Source organism: Ostrea edulis, chromosome 1, assembly GCF_947568905.1.
Source record: "Ostrea edulis chromosome 1, xbOstEdul1.1, whole genome shotgun sequence".
Classification (NCBI taxonomy): Eukaryota; Metazoa; Mollusca; class Bivalvia; order Ostreida; family Ostreidae; genus Ostrea; species Ostrea edulis.
In genome coordinates this window covers 84,866,695-84,891,016 of record NC_079164.1, presented here as the reverse complement: position 1 = coordinate 84,891,016, position 24,322 = coordinate 84,866,695, and the positions used below count along the sequence as shown (strand labels likewise).

Below are 24,322 nucleotides of genomic sequence, written 5' to 3'. Positions count from 1 at the left end.
ACTTTTCGAGTTATCATCCGGAAACCAATTGTTGACGCCCAACCGCCCGCCCACATCACCAAACCAATACGTTGCAACTCGGCTAAAAATCACTAAAGTAATCTACGGTTACCAGGTAGTCTTGATTCTGGTAAGTGAAAATATCAACACCTGATTTCGCCCAAGGTCGATTAGACCCCTGTATGTCATGCGTCATAAGAGGCTGCTTTGGTTGATTGTCGTGCATTTCGTTGCAAGTGCTGCATTTGGATATAAAATCGCGTAACTCGGCTGACATGTTTGGCCAGAATACGGCATATCGTACTTTCTTTAGGCATGCTTCAGCCCCTTTGTGACTGGAATGGGTTCTGCTGAGCATCTCCGGGCGCAAAAAGTTTGGAATTACGACCGTTGCTCTTGAAGATCAATCCATCCTGAGCCGATAACTCGTCATGTGCATTCCAATAATCTCGAAGTACTACAGACACTTCATCTTGATGTTGACTCCAGCCGGGAAGTATGGCAGTCTTAAGTGTTTGTAGAACTGGGTCACAGTTGGTCAATTCCTAGCTGCAATAATGTAGCCCTCTCCGATGGGGGGGGGGGGGGGGGGGGGGGGGGGGGATCTCCGTATTAGTGCAAATGCGGGAGTGATTCACTCCCGCAACATGTTTTTATCATTCTAAACATTTGCTGACTTTCTTTACGTAAATAAAATGATATTCTATGTTTTTTAGTCAATATATAAATTTACAACCTGCAACTTACGATTGGTGATGCTCTATTCTACCGTTTTCGACAATTTCGATATATTGCAATTTCTCGATTCATATTTGTGCGCCATGTTTGATGTAGTGAAGTTTCAACTTCCGATTTTTATTTGCAAATGCCATATAAGGTAATATTTACATCAATGGATAAGTACGGAGGAGAAAGCCATTTCGTCGGCATTAAAAAGGATTAGATTTAATATCAAGTTAAAAAACGAACAGCAGAATGTTAAAAACATTATGATTTTCCTTTCTTTGTCGGAGTGACTCGAGTAACTACATTTTCGCGCTGATTGTCAATGTTTAAGTTTTTCAGTAGATCCACCTACGAGATCTCGCGATAACAAGCATGGTGGAGCAGACGAAGAATTTTGCATGCTGTACGTGATGGTTAATGAAACACTCCTTTTGGTGTAAACAACATTTGGGACTAATACACGGAGCTTATTATCGGTTATTCATAAAATTATTTTGCACCATTACAGATATCCTATGGAATTGTAGTCTTATCCCAAAAAAGTCAGAATAAAAAAGCAATCGGATAGGGCTACATAACTGAAGCTAGTCAATTCCTTGATTTGTAGGAATCTTGATTGGCTGATCTTTGGAATCCACTCTGATTGGTTAATCTGTGAGATTTTTTTCACAAATGTGCTAAAGATATACTCATTGTCCATAAGAAATGGTCTAGAAAGGGTATCCACAATGAACAATTCAGAACAGAAGCACGATGTAGTAGATAAAATTTGTTTGATTTCTTATGACACCTGTACACATACCCCCTCCCCCGATATAATGCCAAAATTGCCGAGGTACAATTTTGGCATTATAACGGGGGATCACTGTATATGTATCAATTTTGCAGTTCCTCGAGGATGAAGTCTTAGAATATTTCAATCAGTGGCTCATTTCTGTGAGGTCCCGACCAGGCTATAAGAAGACGGAGCAGAACAAAATGTTCATTTCGTATCAAACTCATGAGGGCATTATCATGACAGGTAAGTTATAGGATTAGTTTAATTATGTTACACTATTACATGTAGTTGCGCACATAACCTAATTTATGTGCAATTATCTATTTCAGTGAAATCCTTCATTGAGGCAACAAGATACCTGCTTCAACAGGGGGTGCCATATGTTTTGAGCAATGTCTTCTGTCAGGACCCACTTGAAGAGCACTTTGGTCGCCACAGAGGATTGGGTACTCGTCATGACAACCCAACAATTCACCAGTTCGGGTATTTTGCAATTCTTATTTTTAACTTTCTAATCTGTAATTGAGATAAAAGTAAAAATCAATGTTAAATAGTCAATTTATTTGCATAGTGCTTTTTGTTTACTAGCAGTTTCTTGTAAATATTTTAAAAAGTTATTGTTGAATTTTGACATACCTACTATTTATTTTACAGTTACCAAGAAAACCAACTTCGAATTCAGAGGAGCTTAGCCTTCAACTTTGTGCCCAAAGGAAACACTGCAGGAAGGGCAGGAGAAAAAAGACCCATTGTCATAACAAACAGTCCCTTAAAACGCTTAAAACATAACTAAAAGAAGCTTACTTAAAGTAGGGGTCTAGTAGCGTGACGTCATGTCCGGATCGAACTCCAGTATTGGTTCACGTACTATTATTATTGGGTGGATTTATACTGTTTTTACATTTACCTGGATGTTTTTTAATTTAGTAAAATGAATACAATAACACTCCATCACTTATATTTAAGTAGACTATGGATCCAATCTTCTTTCCATTTTTTGTCATCTAATTCACACATAAAACCAGAGGTACATATTTGTTTAATTGATATACAGGCCGGGGTATTACATGTTAAAATTATCTGTAAATTAAAAAAAATTCATGATATGCAATCATGCACTTGTGGAATTAAATAAAACAATTCTGCATTTGTTATATATTTGTTATCTTGTTATATATTTGTTATCTTCTGTTATCTTCAAAATGGTTATTTTGGCCCAAAAATGTAAATATAAATTGAGATGCTGTGAAAATATTATGCTGAGAAAGGGCAGATTTTTTAAATGTATTTTAACAAGCATTCATATATGAACATAATATGTGAGTTTGAATGAAAAATCACAAGTCAAATTTTTAAAATATTCATATTAGTGGTGTTGCAGTGCCGTATTTTTGACTGCCGAGGGCCTGTATTGAGGTCAATTTTGTACCACCATTATTAAAAAACATGAAACTATGTTAAAATTTCACTTTTAATTATTTAGTTAAACATATTTATTTCATATTTGAGGAAAAAAATTGCAGCATCATACCTCAAACAAAATTTTATGGACATATTCCAGGACTTCTTCAATGAATTCTGATATTGCCGTTTGACAAATGGGGGTACACGTAATAAAAATACCATAATTTACTCATTATACTGACAACCCCCCATTTTTTTGTTTTTATCATACCCTGAAATGAACAATCTAAGTATCTAAACTCAAATTTTTGAGAAATCACAAGTAGGTCCAGGACTAGGGACCTACCTTAACAAAGTTGTATATATATCCAATTCTGTATTTGAAAATCAATGTTAATTATGTCTCCCCTCTTCTGGGGGAAGACATTGTTTTTGTACTTTCTGTCCGTCTGTTTGAAAATCTTGAAAATGCTTCTCCTCCTGTATGACTTGTTAGATACACTTGAAAATCTCTGCAATGCTTCATTGTCATTTGTAGATGTGCACATTGTCGGAAAATGAGGATCCAATCATTTTCGAAAAAGTTATGGTGGATCTAAGATGGGTGGAGGGTTGAAAATTCTTGTATATGTTTACATTATTTTGACCCAAGTGTTCAGTAATTTCTTCAATTTACAGTGGATCAAAGAAAACTGTTTTATAGCTCATTATTTTTATTTAATGCACGACATTGGTCACATCAATGTTGAATGCAGTACATTAAAGGGGGTGGGTAGGTGTAGTTTGGAGCACTTTTAAATTGGGGAAGAAAAACAAATCATAATATCTGGTCAACATATACATGTAGTGCTTTTGCTTGTTAGCAGTTTTTGTATATTAGTAGTTGTTACTGTTGAACTTTGAAACATTTGCTGTTTTGTTTTGTTTTCTGTTTTATAGTTACCAAGAAAACCAACTTAAGTTCAGAGGAGCTTAGCCTTCAACTTTGTGCCCAAAGAAAATACTGCAAAAAGGACGGGAGAAAAAAAGACTCATTGTTATAACAAACAGTCCATGAAAACTTAGCTGTAATAAACACACTGACAAAATTGCATGATTATTTTTTAATTTGAAAATCAGTCAATACATTTGCGTAGAGCTTTTTGCTTGCTAGCAGATTTTGTTCTTAAGTAGTAAATTTCCATGAGTTGTCTGCACCTAGCATGACATCTTACTCTGTGAAATATTGATAGCATTGTGAAAAATAATTTCTCTTGCATTACCACATCTGATTCTGAATGATAAGTGCAATCATAGAACATGGACATAGCGTCATTTTCTCGACAAATTGTATTGGTGAACTGTTGAAGTGTTGGAACTGACACTGCTGTGCATGAATTTCTAAACACAAGTTCTAAAACTACAAAGAAATTTATCGCTTCAGAAGAGGGCTGGGTTAGACCACCTCTGGATTTTATGGAAATTAATTTAGTGTTTCCGTCTGTGTCAATGAGTTTGCTCATATATTTTTTGACATCAAAAGAAGAGGACAATTTTTGTTTGCATCGAAACAATACGAAGCCTGCAATGTATGCAATAATATCTCTCTCCCCAATTCTCAGGACATTTTTTGTGTCTAATTTTACAGAAGAATTCGAAGATAGTGTATTCTCTCTAATAATTTCTTCAGCTGTTCTAATCGATATGAAAGCTGACAATTGTTGCTTGTTTACAACTTTTTGAAGTTTCTGCACAACATCTGCCTGTATGAGATGGAAATTATGCCAGGCCTTTTCCTTGGCTGCACTAGAGAATACTTCTGCCTTCATGATGGTGTCTAACTGCTGAAGAGCTGGAACCAAGTCAGCAGCTGTAAAGGACAGTTGTTATGTTAATTTCATACAATAACAACAAAGTTTTAACATATGAGTTATTAACTGTTTGACATTTCCATGAATTATTTGTAAAATATTTACATCCATATTGTATATAAATCATATAAGTATAACAAGAAAGATTTTAGTGTTTTTAATTATTTCAACTTGTAAAAAGGATACAGACTTGTCATTTCCTGAATGTTATTATTCACATTCCCTTGGACCAGACTATGTAGATCATTCAAATTTGTAACCATTCCTCATCATGAAGTATAAAAATTGCAGTCAGTGATCAAAGGACAAAATTGACAATTTAAATATGAAGTCAATTTGTGTACTTTTCTCAGCTACCACATATAAAGAACAAAAACAAAGTTAAGATGAAACCTGGAAGAAGAAAATAAAAACACCAAATAATAACACAACAGAAATCTCGCAATATCAACAAATAGACACAATAAATGCAAATTACCACTTATAGATTCAAGAGGTCGTTTAACTTCGGCGGGCAAAATCATGTCATTTTTAATCTGGATAATGACCTTGTTGATCAAGTCTTCTGATAAACATGTAATTTTTATTTTCTCTGGAGCTGTTGGCATGTCAAGTTCCTCAAAAGTATTATCTCCTATATCCTGAGCCAATGAAAATAATGTAAAAAGAACAATTTAATACAAATTAACGCCGGCAGGCTTCTGAAGTTTTGCATACCCCCCCCCCCCCCCCCCCCCCCCCCCACACGGAGTGACATGATATTGCGTCTTGTATTCATAGATATATCGTTCTGTATATGTGCATGGTTAAAATATAGACTGGCTACTTAGACATACTGTGTAATTATGATTACGATACCAGGGATGCCTTGTATTACCTATAGCCCGGTATACCGGTAATTAACTATTCAACTGGGCCAGGCCTACTTAGGTACCATCTCAAAATACTTTCTATTGGCATATCATGGTATGGTTGATCGTTGCAATTTCTATTATTCTTTTGCTTCTGTGAAATTGAAATATACAGGTTATGATAATGATTTTAGTTATGTTTTTACCTTGAAAACATCAACCAGATTTTCGTCACTACAAGCCATTTCTGTAACAGGAAGTTTCGCTTATGACTCCCGATGAGGGCACTGTGAAAACAGGAAGATAATTTGGCGCGAAAGGAAGTCAGCGGTCCCTCTGTTATATGTCTATGTGGAGACGAAGTAGCATCCTTTGTAAACGTTTAGGTGCTGCGAATAGGGATTTCTTAAATATGCTCTCCTGCGGTTTGTGGTCGGATTGAACTGTTACAATGTCTCTGCTATGGATTGATCAAAATGTTCACACACAACCACAGTTGTCAAACATTTTTCCTGGGTCAATTTCTGAGCCGTCACATTGGGTGGTCACCTCTTCATTAACGTCATAATACTTCAAAACTGGTTCTGTGCTGACTAGCTGCTTCACTGCTTTGAAAGCATCTTCTTGCTGTGACTCCCAGTTCCACAAGTATCTTTGACGGTAAATCATCGTGGAGGTTTACATGTATCTGACAACTGTAAGTACTTGAAAAGGAAAGTCACAAGTCCAATAAGTCTTTGTACATCTTTTACATTGGTAGGTCGCGACATTTCCACAACAGCTTTCACTTCATCTGGATCAGGGCGCATTCCTTCTGTACAACGCATTTGTGTCATGATAAACAACCAGTAGGAGCCGTGCTATTGTAAACATACGTTCCTTACAGCTTCAAGAAAAAACACATCGTATATATTTAGATAAAAATAATGGTAGTTCCATTCCCAAGTAGTATAGGCCTAAATCGAAAATGCATACAAAGAATATTGAAAGTGAAACTGAAATTCCGGATTCTATTTATAGACATCTTTGGACTCTTAGTGATTTGAAGACAGTAGCTCTTTTGTTATGTATAATCGTATCGATCTCTAAAATGTAAGTAATATGTGATATATATTACAGCAAACTTTGTATTCAAGATTCTCATTCACATGTGTTTTGTATGGTACAACTCTAAACTAAAACGTTATCGTGTATCATATCAGTGAAATAGTCATAATTACACTCCAATTCACAGGAACCTACGCAGGCAATGCTAAGAATAAGTGCACATCAGTTATATATAGAAAGCTGTAGATATTGTAATCCTGTCATTCCTAGAGAAATCGGATTTAGCTTTATTGTCCTTTATACAAACATACAAGGAAAGAGTATTTTAAAATATCATATGATTATCATGTATTTTGTTTCCTGAATCCTCTTAATATTGTACCTACAAAAGAAATTTATTTATATATCAGATACTCTTTATACCTTAGAAATTGATTGTTGATATGTGACACAAAATTATATATACTCAACAAAAAATGAAACGCATATTCAGATTATACATGATAATTTAATTCTTCAGTTTACATCTTATTTTTATTTTTTTAAAGTTTAAATGCAGTAAACCGTCCTGTGATAAAAATCAAACATGTCTCATGTTGCTGTGTTGAAAAGTTAAGAATAATATCACAGCTTCTCTCGGTCCATACAAGGTAAAAATTTAATGACTGCATTACAGTGAGTTTTAATATCGCGTATGGTAACCTGAGAGATATTGTTCCATTCCTGCAACAAGGCCTGCTCTAAATCCTGGATGGTGGTTGGTGGATTGGGACGGCGTCTAACTCGTTTATCCAGCTCATCCCATAGATGTTCATTACAGTGAGTTTTAATATCGCGTATGGTAACCTGAGAGATATTGTTCCATTCCTGCAACAAGGCCTGCTCTAAATCCTGGATGGTGGTTGGTGGATTGGGACGGCGTCTAACTCGTTTATCCAGCTCATCCCATAGATGTTCAATTGGATTAAGGTCTGGTGAGAACGCTGGCCATGGAAGAACATCCACGTTGTTCGTCTGCAGAAAATCCGAGCACACCCTTGCCACATGCGGCCTTGCGTTGTCCTGTTGCAGAGTCAGATTGTGCTGATGGACAAATGGAACAGCCAAAGGAGCAAGGATTTCATCACGATATTTTAGTGCATTCATATTGCTATGAATTACGTGGAGTGGTGTTCGCCTTCCGTAAGCAATACCTCCCCACACCATAACGTTTCCACCACCAAAGCGATCTCTTTCAATTACACAACAGTCTGCAAAACGCTCATTCTTCCGGCGATACACACGTGGACGACCATCAGCTCTATACAAGTTGAATTTCGACTCATCTGTGAAGAGAACTTGATGCCATTGTCGTCGCCTCCAAATTCTAGGGTCATGCTGTCTTAATTAACCAATCCATTCGTCCCTGGCGACGTCTCGGCGTTAGTGGATTTCCAATGTATGGACGTCGTGCACGAATTCCAGCTCCTCACAGTCTGTTACGAACAGTTTGAGCACTTATACGCTGATTTCCTCGTCCAGCAATTGTAGCAGCAGTCTCTACAGCAGTTTTGAATCGACTGCGCAGGTGCTGAAGGCGGATCTGACGGTCCTGCCTGGGAGTGGTAACCCGCGGACGGCCAGTTCTTGGTCTGTCATCTGTGCTTCCCAGCTGGCGGAGACGAACATTTAACCGCTGCACAGTCGATTGATGTACTCCAAATGCAGTTACAACTTCCTGTTGCGTAGCTCCGGCTAGTAGCATCATTACAGCCCGGTTGCGTTCATCTTTGTTTAGGCGCGGCATTGCGGCATCAAACATGCCATAAAATCTTAAATATGGGTTTGATAGGAGTGTTTGTTGTTTCCCTAAATCCAAAATATTAATGACAATAGACCCCCGATTTACAAGAAATCGTGCAAAACACTCTTTTTATAAACATGATTAACCAAGCGAAACATTTCGACACTGGGGTTTGAAAGGGCCTAATCCGAGATTCCTCTGACTCTTAACCCCGCTTTTATTTTGTGACTTCTGTGACATATGCGGGGGAGAGTCAGAGCGGACTCCACATTGAAAAGTGGGAATTCAGCGACACCAGCTGGTGTCGCTGCTTTACCTACCTCTTACAACTTTATTTCGCGGATCTATCTTCCAAGACGTGAGAATTCAGTTAAGGGAAGATAAATCTATAAATAGATCATGATTACTACGATGCTATCGCCGTTTAAACGGCCCTAACACCGACAAATGGAGCATCACTTGAATTAGATCGCCGCCTCGCCATTTGATTTCTTTGCGCATGACGTCAGCACATGTAAACACAAAATTCCATCGTTTAAACGGCGATAGCATCGTATTAATCATGATGTATTTGTAGAATAATCTTCCGATAACTGAATCCTCGCGTCTTGGAAGATAGATCCGCGAAATAAAGTTGTAAGAGGTAGGTAAAGCAGCGACACCAGCTGGTGTCGCTGAATTCCCACTTTTCAATATGGAGTCCGCTCTGACTCTCCCCCGCACATGTCAAATATAAAAGCGGGGGTAAGAGTCAGAGGAATCTCGGATTAGAAAGGGCCATGCTGTGTTTTAAATAGACCACAGGTATCCATTGATAGACGTGATAGATATTCCATGTACTGTTTCAAAATTTCTTTGATGAGTAAAAATTATGCGTTTCTTTTTTTGTTGAGTATATAAATAAATATATATATATATATATATATATATATATATAATTTTAATTGAATTGATTAAACAATATTAAATCTATCTTGCTAACAAAAAATATGCCATTATGATAAGTGCCGTCGATATTTTTCCTTTTACAGTTTTACTTCTTTCAACATGGCTGGAAAGTATTTAGAAGTAGAGAAACTGAAAGAGAGATTCCTCGAGTGCATAGTTTGTAACCATAATTTTGACGAACAAGATCATGCTCCTCTTCTAATAAAATGCCTGCATACATTCTGTTCCTCGTGTCTGAAGAAGACTGTTAAAGACGAAGAATTGGTATGTCCTGTTTGTCAAGTTGTTCATTCAGTAAAAGACAACGACATAACGATTTTCCCAAAAGACATTACCAGACGAGATCTCGTGGATTTTGTCAGAGCATCTTTAAACGAGACGCTCTTAAACTGCGAAATATGTCATGAAAAGAATGCGGCAACACACCGCTGTAAAGAATGTCAAGGTTTTATTTGTGATGGGTGTTTCCAAACGCATGGAAAAATGAATACGTTTAAGGATCACAACCCTTTAGCTTTGAAAGACATTTCCCACGACTCATTTCATGATCTTCAGCATTTCAGACACCAGAAAACGTGTGGGAAGGAAGGACATGAAAAAGAATTGCTGAAGATGTATTGCTCAAATTCAGAGTGTAGAAAACCGGTCTGCACTATATGCGCATGCACCACTCATAAGGAACATCAAATTCAAACTATATTAGAAATTTTCCAAAAAGAAAGTACCTCCATTCAAGATCTGTCGAAAGAAGTTGTAAGGAAAATAGAGAACTCGAAAAAGGTCATTGAGGTAGTCGACAAGGAGATAGTTTTGTTGCCCGAAAAGGTCGAAGAACAGAAATCAGCTGTTGGGGCTGAATTTGCCAATGCGATAACCATGCTGGAGAGAAGACGGGAAGAATTATTCAGAGTTATGGAAGAACATGAGAATAGAAAAGTTAAAATATTAGAAGTACAGAAAGAAGGAATACAAAGATACAAAGAGTCATGCATAGAAGCAATTCAGTTTCTTGAAACTTCTCTTGCCCATAAGAATGAGCCAGCCTTTCTTGAACTTGTACCAACCATAAGGTCACGATTCCAAGAGCTCAATGAAACACATCTAGATATGGAATCGTATGCCAAAGCCGGTTGCATCAATTATGAAAAGTTCGGTTTGAAAGAATTTTCAAATACTGCTGCACATTTGGGTCGGGTACTGTGTACGTATGTATATGTTCCCAAATCCTCTGTCACACTTAGCAGCACTACAGCAGAGGTTGGACAAGAGATTGATTTTACGTTGGATTTGAACTCGGTCGATGGAATACCTGTTGAGAATGAGGAAACTGTCGTTATTATCACATCTGAAGATGGAAAGGATGTGTTTCATTACATACCATGTAAATACGTGGAAGACAGCAAAGTTTACGTGGGCAAATGGCACCCAGAAGAACCCAGAAAATACAACATGTTGGTCACCTGCAATGGAGTACTCATGGATTTTCATATCATCACGCTAAATGCCGGGAACGTACCTCTACCAGTTGGTGGGTTTGTTTAGAGCCTCGTTCTGATTTGGTATATTTTTGATTCATTATATGAATACATGTAATTACGTCTGATGGTATCTTTTGTAAAGTAAAGGTGAAGTCAGCTTATATGTACACACACATGTATTTACTGAATTTTTCAATAATATTGGGACGTCACTACTGTCAGTGAAGGGCTGCAAAATTTAGGCCTATGCTCGGCGCTTCGGTGTTTGAACAGGGAGGGATCTTTATCGTGCCATACCTGCTGTGACACGAGGCATCGGTTTTTGCGGTCTCATCTGAAGGACCGCCCTATTTAGTCGCCTCTTACGACAAGCAAGGGGTACTGTGGACCTATTCCAACCCGGATCACTATGAAAAGGGACACTGTGTTTTGGGGCGTTTTCATTTTCATTGTTTAGACCCACGTAACCTCAAATTTGAAACAGACGTATATTATGTAGTCTTGGGTCTCTCCAGATCACAATTGGGTCGGGTACTGTGTTCTCGCTACCCACTGAGCTATCAAGGTGGCAGGAATGTGTTTGAATTGTCATGATATCAAAACAGTTTAATTTATATGCCTTTGTGTTTCCATTTTGAGCTGTCGGTAACCGAGACGGTATACTAAGAAATCATCATTGTTCGTGGGGGATTGATGTTCGTGTATTTCGTGAGTCACTCTTACCCACGAATTTACGTCATCGCTTACCCACGAAATTACGTCCCCACGAACCAGCAAAATATTGCTTACCCCCGAACATCAATCTAATTAAAATTAGATCCTATGATCCGCTCATCTGAGCGGATCATATGATCTAATTTTAATTAGATTGCCACGAACATTGGCCACCACGAATTAAAATCATTCCACAGCATTCTCGAACGATATAAATCTACTAGTCAAATTCTTATATCCTGAAAGAGTACATGGAACATAAAGATGTCCGTAAAGGGAACTTGTTTTGTAAAGTTAAAGAGGATTTAAGTTCCTCGATGGTCAACATTGATATTCGTTTAGGAATATTGATATCATTTTTTTTTTGTATTACAGCAGAGAAGAACAAACCTCCACTGAAAGACAGCAAGAAAGTCAGGTAAGTAAAAAATGGTGTTATTCATTACACCATTGTACATCAGTTATCCTGTGTTATTTCTATGTTAAAGGTTAAAATCCAAGCTAAATATATACAATTTGCATACATGTATGTAATCTATCCTTCTGTGTTTAGTAAACCAGAAGTGATAAAAGAATTAGATGGGTTACATGAGGAATATGTTTTGGTTCCAGCTGACAAAGCTAGTAACATTGTGTTTGTTTTAAGGCTCATTATTATGTCTCCGAACACAAAGTGTCGGAGACATATTGTTTTTGCTCCGTTTCTTATTATTATGTCTCCGAACACAAAGTGTCGGAGACATATTGTTCTTATTATGTCTCCGAACACAAAGTGTCGGAGACATATTGTTTTTGCTCCGTTTCTTATTATTATGTCTCCGAACACAAAGTGTCGGAGACATATTGTTTTTGCTTCGTTTCTTATTATGTCTCCGAACACAAAGTGTCGGAGACATATTGTTTTTGCTCCGTTTCTTCTTCTTATTATTTTCTTCTTATTCTTATTATTCCTCTTCTTTAGTGAGAAATTTGTCCGACCGATTTTGTAAAAGTGCTTCGACAGATCCACTTCAAACTTTGTGAGCTGATAGGGGGTCACTAGGAGGGGTGCATTCAACTTTTCAAATTTTCAAAATGGCCGCCGTTTCAAGATGGCGGCCAAAAAACGTCAAAAACTCAAGGTTGTCGGATTTCAACCAAATTCAATTTCTAGGGTACTTTAGTGACCCCGAGTCCATTTCCACCATCAAAAATTTTTTTTGAGCCGCCATTTTGAAAATGGCCGCCATATACCGAAATATTTCAAAAAGTTGAAATCTTTACAACATTTGGGTTCTGGGGTAAATTGAGGGTCCACAATTCATTACTAGCATCAGTATTTCTTTCCAATCTATTTTCAAATGTTTCAAAATGGCCGCCATTGAAGAAAATGGCGGCCAAATTACAAGTCCCTCGGATTTCAACCAAATTTAGTTTCTAGGGTTTTTAGAGGATCCTGAGTGCATATCCGGTATCAAAAACCATTTCTGACATGGGGAGGTGTTCGGAGACATTTGTGTTGGCATCCCAACACAGTTATAGCTCGTTATTCTTCTTATTATTCTTTTCTTCTTATTTTTCCTCTTGTTTAGTGAGAAATTTGTCCGACCGATTATATGAAAGTGCTTCGACTGATCAACTTCAAACTTTACGAGCTGATAGGGGGTCATAAGGAGGGGTGCAATCAACTTTTCAAATTTTCAAAATGGCCGCCGTTTCAAAATGGCCTCCAAAAACGTCAAAAAATCAAAGTTGTCGGATTTCAACCAAATTTTATTTCTAGGGTAATATTGTGACCCCGAGTCCATTTCCACCATCAAAATTTTTTTTGAGCCGCCATTTTCAAAATGGTCGCCATATACCGAAATATTTCAAAGTGTTAAAATCTCTACAACATTAGGGTTCTGGGGTAAATGGAGGGTCCACAATTCATTTCTAGCATCAGTATTTCCTTCCAATCAATTTTCAAATGTTTCAAAATGGCCGCCATTCAAGAAAATGGCGGTCAAAAATCACGTCCGTCGGATTTCAACCAAATTCAGTGTTTAGGGTTTTTTGAGAATCCTGAGTGCATATCTGGCATCAAAAAGCATTTCTGACATGGGGAGGTGTTCGGAGACATTTGTGTTGGCATCCCAACACAGTTATAGCTCGTTATTCTTATTTTCTTCTTCTTATTATTATTATTATTCCTCTTCTTTCCTGAGAAATTTGTCCGCTCGATTGTATGAAAGTGGTTCGACAGATCTACTTCAAACTTTGTGAACTGATAGGGGGTCATGAGGAGGGGTGCAATCAACTTTCCAAATTTTCAAAATGGCCGCCGTTTCAAAATGGGCGCCAAAAACGTCAAAAAGTCAAGGTTGTCGGATTTCAACCAAACTCTATTTCTAGGGTAATTTGGTGACCCCGAGTCCATTTCCACCATCAAATTTTTTTTTGAGCCGCCATTTTCAAAATGGCCGCCCTATACCGAAATATTTGAAAATGTTAAAATCTCTACAACATTTGGGTTCTGGGGTCAATTGAGCGTCCACAGTTCATTTCTAGCATCAGTATTTCCTTCCAATCAATTTTCAAATGTTTCAAAATGGCCGCCATTCAAGAAAATGGCGGCCAAACTTCAAGTCCGTCGGATTTAAACCTAATTTACTCTCTAGGTTTGATGGAGGATTCTGAGTCCATTTCTGGCATCAAAAACCATTTCTGACATGGGGAGGTGTTCGGAGACATTTGTGTTGGCATCCCAACACAGTTATAGCTCGTTATTATTTTCTTCTTATTCTTATTATTCCTCTTCTTTAGTGAGAAATTTGTCCGACTGATTTTGTGAAAGTGCTTCGACAGATCCACTTCAAACTTTGTGAGCTGATAAAGGGTCACTAGGAGGGGTGCATTCAACTTTTCAAATTTTCAAAATGGCCGCCGTTTCAAGATGGCGGCCAAAAAACGTCAAAAACTCAAGGTTGTCGGATTTCAACCAAATTCGATTTCTAGGGTAATTTAGTGACCCCAAGTCCATTTCCACCATCAATTTTTTTTTTCAGCCGCCATTTTCAAAATGGCCGCCATATACTGAAATATTTGAAAGTGTTAAAATCTGTACAACATTTGGGTTCTGGGGTAAATGGAGAGTCCACAATTCATTTCTAGCATCAGTATATCCTTCCAATCTATTTTCAAATGTTTCAAAATGGCCGCCATTGAAGAAAATGGCGGCCAAAAAATCAAGTCCGTCGGATTTCAACCAAATTTAGTTTCTAGTGTTTTTTGAGAATCCTGATCTGGCATCAAAAACCATTTCTGACATGGGGAGGTGTTCGGAGACATTTGTGTTGGCATCCCAACACAGTTATAGCTCGTTATTCTTATTCTTTTCTTCTTATTTTTCCTCTTGTTTAGTGAGAAATTTGTCCGACCGATTTTGTGAAAGTGCTTCGACAGATCCACTTCAAACTTTGTGAGCTGATAGGGGGTCATAAGGAGGGGTGCATTCAACTTTTCAAATTTTCAAAATGGCCGCCGTTTCAAGATGGCGGCCAAAAAACGTCAAAAACTCAAGGTTGTCGGATTTCAACCAAATTCGATTTCTAGGGTAATATGGTCACCCCGAGTCCATTACCACCATCAAAATGTTTTTTTGAGCCGCCATTTTGAAAATGGCCGCCATATACCGAAATATTTCAAAGTGTTAAAATCTCTACAATATTTGGGTTCTGGGGTAAATGGAGGGTCCACAATTCATTTCTAGCATCAGTATTTCCTTCCAATCAATTTTCAAATGTTTCAAAATGGCCGCCATTGAAGAAAATGGCGGCCAAAAACCAAGTCCGTCGGATTTCAACCAAATTCAGTTTTTAGGGTTTTTTGAGAATCCTGAGTACATATCTGGCATCAAAAAGCATTTCTGACATGGGGAGGTGTTCGGAGACATTTGTGTTGGCATCCCAAACACAGTTATAGCTCGTTACAACTGTATTTTAAACGAACTTGGCATTAATTCCACCTTTGGTAATCGTACTAATACTCCAACTGCCCTTTCAAAAGACGAAATTCTTCAAAACCATGCTTCAGTTTTAAACACATTTAATATCCCAGTCAATGGGTTGAATGAATATGAGTTACCATACTTATACTGGATTCCTAAACTACATAAAAACCCTTACAAACAAAGATATATTGCTGGATATTGTAAGTGCTCTAACAAGCCCCTATCTCTGCTCCTCACGAAAATATTAACATCTGTGAAGGAGAAACTTCAAATTTACTGTGCGACTACATATGCCAGAAGTGGTGTTAATCAAATGTGGATTCTAAAACATTCTAAAGAACTTTTAGTAAACTTGAAATCGCAAAACTTTCCCCAAATCAATAACATCAAAACCTATTACTTTTCAACACTTTACACGACCATTCCTCGCGATAAATTAAAGACTAGACTTTTTGACATCATAGACAGTTGCTTCTTCAACAAAAATGGAAAAAGGAAATATTCCTATCTAGTGATCAGTCATCCAAAAATTACTCTGTTAAACACCACACTGATTCCACGCACAAGTACTCTGAAGTTGAAATATAAAATATGCTAGATGCTTTTTGGATGAGACAACTCCTATTTTCAGATAGGGGTTTGAATAATTTCATATTTCTGAATAAAGTTACTACATGTGGAATAGAATACATAAAAAAAATAAAGACATCGCTGAAAAACAAATTTGGTGTTGATGTATTTGATTCTGGGATTGAGCTACAGCATAAACAAAATCCATTTACAGTAACAGCAGATACTCCAATATTTTCCAATTCGAATTTTCCTGTGGGTAGGAAAGCATTTCTTAATAAATTCATGTTTCACAATAATAATAAATACCTTAATGACCTTATTGATGAGGGTTTGTTTCTGACTTATGAATCTTTCTGTAACATTTATCCAAAAGTGAAAATTATATTTTAGAATATAGGAGTCTTATAAATGCTATTAAAGCATGGATGAAAAAAGTCAAGTTTAATAAAAAAAATTTTTATTAAATTAACAAACCCTCTGATTATGTCGAGTATATATACTCTTCTACGATGCAAAAAATCAAGACAATTTTATACCCTTCTCAATCAAAACTCCACAGAACCTACTGGTAAAAGAAAGTGGAATGAAATATTTGAATGAAATGACACAGAATGGAAAATGATTTTCATGTTGCCCTTTAAAGTTACAAGTAATTGTAAACTGCAATGGTTTCAATATAGAATTCTGTATTTGTTTCGAGTTCATATGTCAATGATGCGTCAAGCGATTGGTAGTATTTGGCACGATGCCAAACCAAGACGAGGGTAGACCACGTGTCTATTTCCGAAATATCTAAAATATATACGATAAATATAAAGTATATAGGATAACTGTAAATTTTCAGTCACACCAACCCAAAAGAAACAAACTTGAGAGTTTTCCGGAAAATCAAAAATGTTTTCACTTTACATAACATAATTGTAAACACATAATCATATCAACGACTTTAAAAGAGCGTTTTATAGTCAGTTCAATTGCTGTTGATGTAAATGTAAACAATGTAATGTTTTGTAGTTATTATGGGGAGACGCAGTGTAACAATTGCCATCATTGTAGGAAAATTTGCCAGAGCGTCATTTAATTTTCCTACAATGCCAACGACGGCCATATCTCTAATAATGACATCATTCCTTAAGTAATACCAATAGAATAGTGATAAATCATATTCAATCTTTGAGTTGTCTTTGTTTAGAGTTGTTGGGAGAACACTGACCGGGAGAGAGGCGCAGACGGCCGGAGAATGCAAAATTTGTATGGAGACTTGTCATACTCCGAAACAGCTTCCATGTGAACACAACTTCTGCAAAAAATGCCTAGAGCCTTACCTAAAGACGAAACAGAAGTGTCCATTCTGTCACACTAAATTTGGTAAAATTTATGGGGATCAACCGAAAGGACGAATCATGTTTAAGAAGGAAAAGAAAAGCCTTCCTGGGTATGAAGGATGTGATACGATAATTGTCACCTATGTCATCGATGCTGAGAGACAAGGGGTATGTTACGCAATCTTATTTAATTTTTATACCTGTATTACACGAGAAATGCAGTAAAAGTAGGAAATATTACATGGAACGTGAAACTACTTTTCGCCAAAAAGTCTGTATTGTCAGGTAAACGCTTCCATTTTAAACAAACTGTTTCATTGATTGATTGATTGAATATTGTTTAACGTCCCTTTCGAGAATATTTCACTCGTATGGAGACGTCACCACTGCCGGTGAATGGCTGCAAAATTTAGGCCTATGTTCGGCGCTTATGGCCATTGAGCAGAGAGGGATCTTTATCGTTCCACACTTGCTGTGACACGGGACCTCGGTTTTTACGGTTTCATCCGAAGGACTGCCCCATTTAGTCGCCTCTTACGACAAACAAGGGGGTATTGAGGACCTATTCTAACCCGGATCCCCACGGGATCAAACTGTTTCATGAAAAGTGAAGATGACGAACAGTGATATACTAAGAAGATTCCTTTTATACGTTTTCGTCTGTTGGAGAGTTAGAGTAGTTTGTGTACAAGGTTTTTTGTATGTTTTTTGGTAGGTTCGTTTCTGGCGGATTGAACCTGCTATTCGAAAAGCACTGAAATTTTTATGACATTAAAGTCGTGAAACAGAGTTATTTCTAAACTAATTTGATTGAATTACGTATACATGTAATTACTAATGATATATTTTTATTGTATGAAATAGAGAGAACACCCAAATCCCGGTCGTGAACTCACAGGAAGGTTGGAGAGGACTGCTTTCCTTCCAAACAATAATGATGGTCGTTTAATTGCCAAGCTCTTGAACATAGCCTTTAACAGACGACTCATCTTCACTGTTGACAAGTCGCAGACGACAGGGGAGGAGGGAGCTGTGGTGTGGAATGACGTCCATCACAAGACAAGACGTGACGGTGGACCAGAACAGTGAGAATATTTCCAAACGCTAAAAAGTGTAAAAGTTTGCTTATCAATATAATTTCAACATGAAAGGTACTGGTGCATGATGTTGAATAACTTTCTGGATTTTAGGTATGGTTACCCTGATGGAACTTACCTGAAAAGAGTTTTTGAAGAACTCCAGGTGAAAGGTGTGACGCCAGAGTTAGCAGACAAAAGCGAATTTGAAGAATACTCAGCAGTATTCTCGTCACACTAGGAATCTAAGTACATGTAACATATCGGAGTATCGGAGATACGGCGAGATCAACACCTCGAGCCGAGCTCCGCTTTTCATTTCTGGAAATTTGTACTTCAAATGACTTGTTATATGATTCCTGCGAAAATTTTGTTTAATGGACATTTGTGATTATTTTTAAATCGACAAGATGGTTGACGTGACATTGTCGCAAAAAGGTGACAAACAAGGCATACTATAAAACCTGGTCTGGCCCCATTGGCCTGGTTTGGCCTCAAAATTGGCCTGGTCCCAATTTAGCCTCTAATTATGCTCCATCCCAAATTTTGGCCTGGCCTCATATTTGGCCTCTAAAAATATTTTTGGCCTCAACCCAAAATTTTTTTAATTCAAAATTTTGATCGATTTTATTGATTTATTATTGGTTTAAGTTTTTCAGTCATATAGCAGATAAATGATATGTTTCTGTTATTTTGTAAATGTGCACTTTAAAATAATCATGAACTACCACCAATCTGATTGATTTTGTTGAATATCTATTGATCAGTTTATTGATCAAATCATTTTCTTTTCCCTTCATATATGTATGTACTAGTACACTCCAAAAACGTATATACAACTAATGAAACGATTGGCATATTGATTTTTTTCCAGAATTATGATTGATTTATTATTGGTTTTGTTTTTTCAAAATTGTTGAACATGAATGATATGTTTCTGTTGTTTTGTGTATGTGCACATTAAAATAATCATGAACTAAATCACCAATCTGATTGATTTTATTGAATATCTGTTGATTAGTTTATTGATAAAACAATTTCCCCCCATCCTAACTTATGTACTATTACACAGCAAAAAAGTATACGGAACTAATGAAATGATTGGCTTATTGATTTTTTCTGAATTATGATTGATTTCATTGTTTTATTATTGGTTTTGAATTTTCAAAATTGTTGAACTTAAATGATATGTTTATGTTGTTTTGTAAATATGCACATTGAAAACTCTCATTTTACTAATGATCCACTTCACTTATTGATAATGATCGAATTTAAAAAACAAATTCACACTAGTTTAATGAATCATCACACTTCACACACTGCAATGTAGTGTACCGCCATCACTCTCATTGATAAGAACAATGAGTTTGATATCTAGGTATAAAAATGCTACCATAAATCATACAGATTGAAACTACAACTTTGATAAATTAAGGATGTTCATATCTGTTTAAACTATTTGAAATAAACATGTAACACTAGTACTGCAATGGTATATCAGATTCTTTACAACATATTATTCTACAGCACAGGTCTTGACAGGAAGTCAAGGTTGAGGTTAATCTATGATATACGGGTTTGAAATGTCACACAGCTCTACACAGAACGTTTATTTTCAATAATTATCAGAATGAAAAGATGATTTTGATGACAGTCTAAAAACGTTAAGAAGTAAAGTACAAAATTAAAGCTGCACTTTGTGAATTTGTAGATGCATAAATCTTTTTTCTCCATTATAAGACAATAGCATGAGTATTACATGTATCTGATATTTGCCTAGATATACTGCTGCAGTGGTTAGATAAAGGTACAACGATTTTTTTGTTAACTAATTAATGCAGGATTTGATATAAAATAAGAAGAAGGTGGATAGATTCAATGTAATAATTGTAATTAGTTCTGTTTTACTGTTGCTTTATCACAAAACCAGAAAACAAATCACAATTTTGAAAACTCAGACAGTTTTGTATACCTTATTTAGTTTAGGCACAATCATAAAATGAGTTACTTATTAAAATTTTCTTTTGTATCAAACACACCCTATTTGCAAATGTTGGACTTTTAAATTTTTTGGTTGACGCCAGGCCAAAATGGGGCCTGGCCAGGCCAGGTTTTATAGTATGCCGTCAAACATAACACGTTTTGAAGAAGAAAAAGATTTTGGATATATCATTCTGATATATGACTGCTTATTTCCCAATGCCAATATTGAAACTACAGTTGGTAGACAGTGTCATTTCTATGTAACCGCGTCCTTGAAATCTGAATATTAAATGTGATTCAGGGTGTCCATCAAAAAGCTACAAGAGTGAAATGTATTTCTTCAGGATTGCTAATAAGATTGTGTTTACTAATTGCAGTTTAAATTTTGGCATTGGGAAATAAACATATTATTATATTTTATTTGTTAGAATGAAATGTCAAAGGGCACTGTCGGAATGATATGCTGGCATATGTATGTTTTATATCGGGTAGTTGAATTAGATTCTGAATTGTAGAAAACGAAGATTACATGTAACCCCCCAACCCCCCCATTTTGATCCTTAAGTGTTTATACAAGTTGCAGTGCTACAAAAATCGTGCTGCATCAGAGATTGTTTACTGATCAATATAAAACACTACATGCATGTATGTCTATTTTGTATTGCTTATAGGAGTTATGAGATTGATCACTGTTCGTTATCTTCACCTTTCCTTATAGGATTTATGAGATTGATCAGTGTTCATTTTCTTCACCTTTCATTATAGATTTATGAGATTGATCACTATTCGTTATCTTCACCTTTCCTCATAGGAGTTATGAGATTGATCACTGTTCGTTATCTTCACCTTTCCTTATAGGAGTTATGAGATTGATCACTGTTCGTTATCTTCACCTTTCCTTATAGGAGTTATGAGATTGATCACTGTTCGTTATCTTCACCTTTGCTTATAGGAGTTATGAGATTGATCACTGTTCGTTATCTTCACCTTTGCTTATAGGAGTTATGAGATTGATCACTGTTCGTTATCTTCACCTTTCATATGACAAACTTTCTCAATAGTGTTATGTATCACAGATACAATATACTCGTGTCACAAAACTCAGAACATATCTGATTCTAACTATACATTAGCATGTTTTAAATTTGTTTATTTTACTTACCATTGTACTCTTAATAAGTGGATCTGATTCTAATTATACATTTGTGTGTTTTTAAATCTTTTTATTTTACTTTTTACATGAATATATTGGCTATATTACTTGTTTTAACATATATTCATCAAATTGCTGTGCACATAGGCTGTAGAATATCGATCTAATGAAAATCAGATCTTCTCTAACCGTTACACTGGAGACGATGCAACAGTTAGAGAAGATCTGATTTTAATTAGATTGAACAATATATGCTTTTGCGCAATATATTGACACAGGTTATGATTTTAGTTATTTACGTGTATTGATCCTCTTTCGCCATTCCTTTACTTTTCGCGATGGCAGATCTACATTTATCACAGGTTACGCTCTCGTGACAGGAGGTGAGAATACAACTTTCAAATACGTCTGTGGAAAAAATAATTTTCTATGGGAAAAATAAATTTTCGAGGGATCTTGGCATAATCCTATGGCAATTCGAAAAATTTAAGAAATTTTACAAATTCTTAATGGAAATTATTTCCAAACAAAAACTACATTTTGCTTTCGGAACAAGAAATGTTTTAGAAAAATGTATGCCTCCTCGTGTGGCAATATTGAAAAAGATCAATTCCTTTCAATATTTCCACTTAACTGTCTCCTTAACTATTTGCAGTTGCCATCTACTTTCCCATACAATGCGTCGAGCTATTTTTAAAATACAGTACAGTGTCCCCTTAACTATAACTCCAGTTTTTTCTCGACGCCATTTTGACTTCACGTGATCCTCATACAGAGCAAATTTTATATTCTGTTCGCTTTTTGGAGTTATTTGGTGGTTAATAAATATGGAAAACGATTTTAAGGATTATTCAAAGTGTTCTGGTAAGATAATGTAAACATCATCTATATATGAGGCTCCTACGTGCACTACACGAAGTTATGGACGAAGGATAGGCGGGGAAAAATGAACAAGAAAATTGAGAAAGTGTACAGAAATCTATGTAACTGATTTCTATGCCGCGATCCGTCTGTGGTTGCGGAATGGCAGTAATTCAGGACACAAGCCCGTTTGTGGAGGCGGTAGTTCCAAATAACGAGTCGAACGACCCTAACAATACCGATGGTCTGTCGCCATCGCTAATTTCCTTGGGGATTTGATTCAACTGCAAGTTAAAGAGCAACTTGCACAGTAATTAAAACAAACATCAGTAGTCCCAGATGAGAAGATGGCTGGAAATAATAAGACTGTCGTTCCTAAACTGGCAGTATTGGTTCAAGCTCATTTTGATAAGATTAGCAAATGTTGGCGGTTGCATCAAGTGTAGATGATCGGTTGTCAATCAACACATCTGACAGGGATTGTGATGACCAAGATTCTAATGCATCGTTTGCAGGTACGTGTAAGTATAGTTATGCAGATGCACCAGTTGAGGCGCATTTTGGTACACTAGATTCTCCTGCCGTGGAATTTTGTTGTTTTTAAGATAGCAAAAGCGCTTGGAAAGATCATTTATTTCTTCTAGATTACAAGGAGACTAGAGTGACAAAAATAACATTCTTGTTAAAATGCTTATTGAAGGTACTCTTCTTGACATGATCAAGTCTGTTGAGAAAGAAATTACTTCTAGTCATTTAAAGAACAGGTCACTTCTCAGCAGGATAAGCCTTCATGGTAAGAAAGATGACTTTAATGCCTTTTGTACTCCTTCAAAGTTGGATGGCAATATTGAGGAAGGTTTAGTGATGGGACAGAGAGTGGTTTTGGACGGCCTAAAGTCAATGTTTCTTCTTTTCCAAAGAAGTCCGATAATGCCATTTGTCGTGTTGATAATTCAGCAAGAACATTATTCAGGGCTATTTCATATTGTACTATGATAGTAGTCCTTTTTAGATGAGGCAGAGTACGAGATGATAAAGTTAAGGGACGTAAGGTTCTCCTTAATTGTTTCTGGAGTATTTGGCTGATTTGACTGCTAGAATAATGACATATTCAGTGCTGCGCTGTAGGATAGTTTTTAAAAATACATTTGCAGAAAACTAGTGAGATGCAAGAAATACTCAGAATGTCTACATCACATCAAAGGGTTTTGAAAAGAATTACAAGAGAGGAGATGATAAGAAAGAACTTCGTGGAGATGCGTGGAAAGAGAAAATCCGTTCTTTTGAGCACTCATCTTATCCTGGCAAGATAGCTAAACAAATATGAATTGAACAAGTTACTCCTTGAATTCAGAGAAGAGTAAGGACAGTTTTTGTGGAGGACAGGTCTTCAAGAAAGATTCTTTTTCCAGGAAAGCCTTTGGAGACCCAAAAAGGGTTTCCAGCTTCATGAAAGTAAATGTTCAGACTGTACTCAAGTTTTCCCAGGTATTCAAGTTTCACAGAAGTGGACCTCACAGAATATCAATGGGTTATAGAAACCCTAAATGAAGGGTTAATGTTGGAATTCCAGTGTCAACCAGGTGTAGATATTAAGGAACCTGTGTACCAAGGCATGTTATTCACATTCACATGTCTGTTGTTTTAGAAAAAATAAGTGTTTTATTAGAAAGCTTGTTATAGAACACCTTTCTATTAGTCAAGATGACAAAGATTATTACAGCACAATATTGAAACAAGGATGTCTTCGGAAAATTTTGAATTTAAAGTCTCTAAATCAAATGATAGTTCTGCAGCATTTC

General features: G+C 36.5%; 2 protein-coding genes across 3 annotated transcripts; both read left to right on the top strand.

Annotated features, from left to right (window-relative positions):
• The first annotated feature begins 694 nt into the window (after window positions 1-694).
• Window positions 695-2,658, top strand: LOC125677591 (uncharacterized). Its single transcript, XM_056164057.1, has 4 exons — window positions 695-1,129; window positions 1,615-1,747; window positions 1,834-1,987; window positions 2,159-2,658. Exons 2-4 carry the CDS (start codon window positions 1,705-1,707, stop codon window positions 2,295-2,297), a joined length of 336 nt encoding a protein of 111 aa, XP_056020032.1. The 5' UTR covers window positions 695-1,129; window positions 1,615-1,704; the 3' UTR covers window positions 2,298-2,658.
• A 3,233-nt stretch (window positions 2,659-5,891) lies between these two features.
• Window positions 5,892-22,498, top strand: LOC125677600 (tripartite motif-containing protein 45-like). Of its 2 annotated transcripts, none has more exons than XM_048915731.2 (6): window positions 5,892-6,306; window positions 9,471-10,915; window positions 11,955-11,997; window positions 17,315-17,615; window positions 18,312-18,532; window positions 18,638-22,498. In XM_048915731.2, exons 2-6 carry the CDS (start codon window positions 9,487-9,489, stop codon window positions 18,762-18,764), a joined length of 2,121 nt encoding a protein of 706 aa, XP_048771688.2. In that variant the 5' UTR covers window positions 5,892-6,306; window positions 9,471-9,486; the 3' UTR covers window positions 18,765-22,498. The 2 variants fall into 2 exon arrangements, with proteins under 2 accessions (XP_048771688.2, XP_048771682.2); XM_048915725.2 differs by lacking the exon at window positions 5,892-6,306 and adding an exon at window positions 6,367-6,701.
• Window positions 22,499-24,322: the final 1,824 nt, after the last annotated feature.

What these genes read in the sequence shown, in the direction of transcription:
- LOC125677591 (XM_056164057.1), top strand. Translation starts at nt 1,705, where the DNA reads ATGTTCATTTCGTATCAAACTCATGAGGGCATTATCATGACAG. An exon ending in TGAGGGCATTATCATGACAG is followed by an intron (nt 1,748 to 1,833) that starts GTAAGTTATAGG and finishes TATCTATTTCAG; the next exon opens with TGAAATCCTTCATTGAGGCA. An exon ending in CCAACAATTCACCAGTTCGG is followed by an intron (nt 1,988 to 2,158) that starts GTATTTTGCAAT and finishes TTTATTTTACAG; the next exon opens with TTACCAAGAAAACCAACTTC.
- LOC125677600 (XM_048915725.2), top strand. Translation starts at nt 6,577, where the DNA reads ATGCATACAAAGAATATTGAAAGTGAAACTGAAATTCCGGATTCTATT. An exon ending in GAACGTACCTCTACCAGTTG is followed by an intron (nt 10,916 to 11,954) that starts GTGGGTTTGTTT and finishes TTTGTATTACAG; the next exon opens with CAGAGAAGAACAAACCTCCA. An exon ending in CGTGACGGTGGACCAGAACA is followed by an intron (nt 18,533 to 18,637) that starts GTGAGAATATTT and finishes TCTGGATTTTAG; the next exon opens with GTATGGTTACCCTGATGGAA.